Raw genomic sequence first — 6,000 nt, 5'->3', positions numbered from 1 at the left:
ACATTTAATTTGATACTTTGAGGATAATGTGCAAGGATCTTGACATCGTTTAATTGTTAGAGAAGTCTTCTGTGATTACGAAGAAACTACCTCTATGGAAAACAAACACATTTCATGTATTTCAAAGCACAAGAGATCATTTAAAAGCCAAAGGCAAGTATTAAAATCTCCAGACTTGTCCCACATGTCATGTCACTGTTCCTGCTGATGGAAATACCCCTCTCTTCTCCTGTCCTTCCATCTTGCATTCTTTGCTTACCAGAGCAAAGTTACCAGAGCTCATTTGGGCAGTGTGCTGTGTTAATGAAGCCAAAGAAAAGACTGAAACCTTCCCTGAGTCACTGAATCTTAGAGAGTGAAGAAAATTCCCCAGTTAGCAAATATATTTCATTAATTTAGAGGTAATATGTATTGCTCAATCCAAAGACTGCACAAAATGAGTCAAATTCACTCCTAACCTACCCCATAAAAACAAGTCCTTAAAACTTAGAGTTTGTACCCTAAAGTGGTTAATGTACATTGATAAAAGCATCTGCTTAAGAGGAAACCAACATATTGTTAAGGTGTTGAGTCAATAAACCATATTTTGGCTCATTTTCCTTAGTCCCTAAGCAGAATCACAACTGTAAACTTCACTGTGAATTTTCAACACTTGGATTAGCCTCACACCTGACAAAACTGAGATATCTGTGACCAAACACCTTTAGAACATTGTTCCATCTACTTTTTTTTATAAGTTCCCTTTTCTTTTTATGCTAAAGTATGGAGGCATCAAGTTCTAAGTTTTTATACCCACCAAACTCAAAACATCTTCCCATGAAATTCTGAATAAACACTAACTTCCTGTCTGTAACGATAAAGGTCAGAGCCTCCGTTTTTTTTTTTTATCTTTCATTTTGTTTCTAGGGCTCATATTCTAAAGCCATACCAGTTGCATTTTACACATTAAAACAGTTCTTACTAATACCTTTCTTAACTTCCATCTAAATAATACCATAAAGTGACTCATTCTGATTTTACTACTTGAGTTCCAATCATAGGCCTGTCTCCACCAATTAAGTGACCTAGCATGTTTTTCTTCTGTAAATCTGTTTCCCCTATGCAAAATGCGTATCAGTAAAATGATGTGGAAAAGCTTGCATTCAAACGTGCAAAACAAAATTTATTTTCTATTAATTCATCATTTGATAAATGTTCACTGCCTGCCTAACATATGACTAGTGCTATTAATTAGCGCCCTCTCCAACTATCTCCATAAAGTTTTTTGAATATCTTTTAAAAAAGTACTGCCCTCAAGAGTATGCCACTTGATATGTGGGGGGAAAAAATCTATTTAAAGCTACCAAATTTTTCTATATTTGAAGTTAGAGAAACCACTGTTAAAGAACATATCAAATTTATACAGCAGATTTAAAAAAAAAAAAAAACTGTTTTACCAGTAACAACATATTTTTTGGCCACATGATACAGTTACTGTTTTGGACTTACTCTGTGGTTCTATTATGTAACTTATTTATGTGTCAAAAAGACTTTATGCAAAATTCAAGAACGAATACAAGGGAAAGGTGAGTGACTGACAAAAGTAACTGTAGTACGCTGACATGCTTCTGTCCAAAGCACCTTCCTGGAACACCTTGGAGGAACACAAGGTGAAGATGATGGATTAATTATGGGAAACCCGAAAGCTTCTTGTTCTTAAAATGTAGAGGAAAGGAAGGGAAGGGTTAAAAGTTGAATTACAAAATCTCTGTCAAATGTGAGATATTCTGATTTGAAGCACGTCTACTGCACTAGACTCTCACTGAGACTATTAATTCTAGGACTTCTTTTGCAAAACACAACTGGTATGGGGAGTTCCCATTGTGGCACATCGGAAACGAATCCAACTAGGAACCATGAGGTGGTGGGTTCCATCCCTGGCCTCGATCAGTGGCTTAAGGACCCGGCATTGCCCTAAGCTGTGGTGTAGGTTGCAGACTCAGCTCAGATCTGGTGTGGCTGTGGCTGTGGTGGAGGCCAACGGCTGAAGCTCCAATTCAACCCCTAGCCTGGGAACCTCCATATGCTTTGGGTGCAACCATGAAAAAACAAAAAAAATAAGGAAAAAAAAAACTAAAACTGGTATGGCTTCGTCCATGTGATAAGTCTATGCAATGAAAATAAATAATCTATATCAAGAAAAAGGAAACTGCTGCCCACCAACTGAATTTCAGTTCCACTGTAAGCCTGGATGATGAAAGGCCTAAATATGTGACTCATAGCTTCTCTATGACTCAGTTTGCTATGTGGGGGGGCGGGGGGGAAATCACCCTCCTAAATGAAAATCTTTCTTTTAAAGAAAATCACAGGCTATGTAAGTGATTGAGAATGCAAAAAAAAAAAAAAAAAAAAAAAAAGATATACATTCTAATTATTCTAATTTCCAGTTGACAATAAACAGAATGTAGTCTAATGTGCCAAAAATCAACACTTCTGTTCTCAAACTAATGGTTCATATCATTCTACCTATAGCAAAAAATTGTGAAAAAAAAAAAAAAAAGAAAGAAAAAGAAAAAAAAATGGTTACCAGGGACTAGGGGCTGAAGAAATCGGGGTATTATTGTTTTACAGGTCAGTTTCAGTTTGGGGTGATGAAAAAGTTCTGGAAATGGATAGTGGTGATGGTTACACAACAATGTGGATGGAATTACTACCACTGAACTGCACACTCAGAAATGGTTAAAATGGTAAATTTTATCATACAAAAAAATTTAATGTTATTGGCCTTAAAAACGAAACCATAAAAGACTTTTCTAACATACTTTTATGTTACTTGTTATAAATTCTTGCTTATCTAGGCCAATAATCGAAATCCCCCAAAGCACTAAATTAAAAATAAGCACCTAATTAGATTAAACAAATCATTAACATAGCTTTAAAAATATTCTGTCACTGTTGAAAGGCACTAGCTATGCCAGGAGGATATACTTACTAAATTTTATACACACACCCATTTATGGGCCAAAAAAAAACAATAAATTCAGATAATCCTATTTTCATCAGCCAAACAGTAAAAGAAATCATTCAATACATACTGTGGAATTAAAATCCTCTACAGAATTATCAGACTTGCATGCAATTTCCAGGTGTGGAAACTCTTAGAACAGAAGGCTGTGAGAACAGAGTCTGTATTGTCAATCCCCCACGTGCTCTCCCTTAGCCCAGACAAGTGGGCCAATTTTGTGTGCTTACCACCAGTCCTAGTACGAGGGTGCGCACTCGCTCTCCTATCTCTGGTGAAATGTCATTGCCAAACTGCTGCAAGGTAGTGAGGAACCGTTTCAGCTTACTGAGCTGCCTGGCGCCACAGGCTGGGGGCAGCTGTTGATTTGCCAGAGAAGAGGAAGAAGAAGAGGAGGGCCCATTGCTAAAGCCATTGGGCGGCGAGGGGGCGCCATTCAAGGCTGTAGGCGAATGGCTCGTGCCATTGGTTACTGTCAAGGGCACAAAATCAGAAAGAAAAAATAAACTTACAGACAACATGCACAAGGAAATTAAAACCAAGTTCCTTTCCCTTCAAATCTGGTGAAGTTTGTAACTTAAAAACCATTGGGCCTTTTTGATAAAAATGCTTTGACTTCACAGATCACCAGAGGCTCAGGTGGACTCATCCAAAACTAAGTAGGTGGATTCCTCAGGCTGCAGGAGGATATTCTGCACAGAAGCTGATAATAAATGGGAGTCGGCTGTAACTCAGGGACAGCCCTGCCTCCCACGTGCACATATGCCAGCCACCTGAAATGTTTCAAACATAGAACAAACAGCATTTTGGATGTCAGCCTTTTGTCACAGGCTTACATCAATATAAAAGGACTATTCCTTTCTAAACGGCTCCCCTAGAGAAAGTGTACATTTGGTGGAGACTAAATTTATCACTGGACATTTTTAATCATGTTTTGTACACACAACTGACAGCTGTGTTTATAGGAATAGGACTTTCAAGTTTTAACCTTATACCACCCAATTAGAAGGCTATTTTCTCCCTCTCATATTTCTTAACCACTTCTTTAGGGAAGACTCAAATTTTATATAAGAAGCCAAAACGAATATGATAATTATCAAGGAGTTTTTTCTAGAAATCGAAAGGGGACATATCAATCCAACTAATAGTGTGGATTGGTGGTAATTCAGTAAATTCATTTGATAAAATTTATTTGAACACTGATAATCTGTAAGAACCAGGCTCGAAAAATTTGCATTTTTCATCAAAGAAAATGTTGACTTTATCACGTTAGAACTTTATCAAGCCTACTCCTCTTTTTTGGCCGCACCACGGCATGTGAAGTTTCCCCGGGCCAGAGATCAAATTCAAGCAACAGCTGCGACCTGCACCACAGCTGCAGCAATGCCAGATCCTTAAACCACTGTACCACACGGGAACTTCCTCAAACCCGTCTTTTAAATATAATTTTGATAAACTACGTCCAACAATGGTTTGAAGATGTTTTTTAAGTACCTTATTATTCTTAAAAGTTTCAAGAAAATGAAATGTTCTCTTGTCCCAAATGAGTACCAAAGTAACCTGTCAAGACATAACATCTCACTAGGATCTTTCACAGGAGGCATAGGCCTAAGACTTTGGATAACAACAAACCAAATGCAAGATGACAGGGTTACAACTTGGCCCTGCTGCAGTTCCCTGCTCCTTACACATTTGGAAAGGTCTTTTGAATGGCACTGCGACACTGCATAAATAGCCTGGGATGTGTATTTTACCAATCCCTTATAATCCCATGGATCTATTTTTGCCTGTTAGTTATTTTTCACTTGTATAAAGATTTCATGGTACATAGTCTGTAAACAGTATTATCTGCAAACAATGCCATCTATTAGTTCCACAAATCTTTCATGAGACTTTAACCAGGACTTTGAGATTGCTGAAAACAAAGCTATCTGCTATCCCTACTGGAATATACTGGAAAGAAAGGGAAGTTGCTATCCTGTCAGAATATTCTGTCCTTTTCCTTGGGTGACACAAAAAGCAATACTGATTCAGAACACAAGTCTTGAGTCAAGCTGAAATGGAGTAAAGGTTAATAAATGTCTGACAGGTTCAAGATAAGAAAGTTTTCTGTTGCATAAAACGATCCTCCTTTTAACTTAAGCATGTTAGATTTTCACATTATTTGTAAATAACATAAGTAGTATTAGAAGATCAGAAGTAACTTAGAAATAATTATAGCGTATTAACATGTTCCAAGTCAAAATGAACAAACTAAAATAAGAAACTCCATATTAAGTCAGAGGAGAAGTTATAATGGTAATGATGTGTTACAGACCAAAGACAGTGTTCTTCATTTGCTGAAATCACAGCAGACTACGACTCTGAAACAATAATGAAAAGGCAGGCAAACACTGACAGTCATACAGATTATACCTAAGATATAATACATCTGTGTTCAATATCACTGACAAACAAATTTTGGTTGGGGGAAGGGCCTTCATTTCTATATAATACATTGACTCTGGATCTTATTTTCCCTTAATTTTTACTTGTAGGAAAAAAATTTAATTTGAACTTTCAAACAGAAACAGAAAAAGCAGACACGCCTACTCACACGTTGTTGGTGTAAATGAACTGGTTCTGGGAGCTCCTTGAGTTGTCGGGGGAGGTGGCATCGTGGGAGGGGTCAGCCTGGACGGGGTCTTCACATCCACAGGTGAGTCTGGCATTGTGGAGTGCTTCTCAGTCCGATCTGGAGGACGCCACCATGATCATGTTATTTTATTCCTTAAGCATCCCAGGGTTTTTTAGCACTTCAATTTTAAAAGTGGAGGCCCTCTTTTTTTACAAGCAAGGTAACAGAAGAAATCCCACATCTTCTATCAATAAAATAGGCTTATCTACCGAAGCTTAAATCAAGACTTTATCATCCAACCCCACTTAAGAAGGTGTAACACAGATGGCAGGACCTCATTTCTAACTGGGTAATTTTACATCCTATTGTTATTTCTGGCTTG

At 37.6% G+C, this 6,000-nt stretch overlaps 1 protein-coding gene across 1 annotated transcript in view; it reads right to left on the bottom strand.

The window, feature by feature from the left end:
- The window catches only part of RUNX1T1 (RUNX1 translocation partner 1), a 145,663-nt gene that overhangs the window by 58,454 nt on the left and 81,209 nt on the right, over positions 1–6,000 (bottom strand). The window contains 2 exon segments of the mRNA XM_021089123.1: positions 3,232–3,473; positions 5,598–5,735. Of these exon segments, the coding sequence (XP_020944782.1) occupies positions 3,232–3,473; positions 5,598–5,735 (380 nt within the window).

The sequence above is a fragment of the Sus scrofa genome, chromosome 4, assembly GCF_000003025.6.
Source record: "Sus scrofa isolate TJ Tabasco breed Duroc chromosome 4, Sscrofa11.1, whole genome shotgun sequence".
Lineage (NCBI taxonomy): Eukaryota > Metazoa > Chordata > Mammalia > Artiodactyla > Suidae > Sus > Sus scrofa.
Note: the sequence above shows the minus strand (reverse complement) of the source record. Positions and strands in the feature narration are given on the sequence as shown.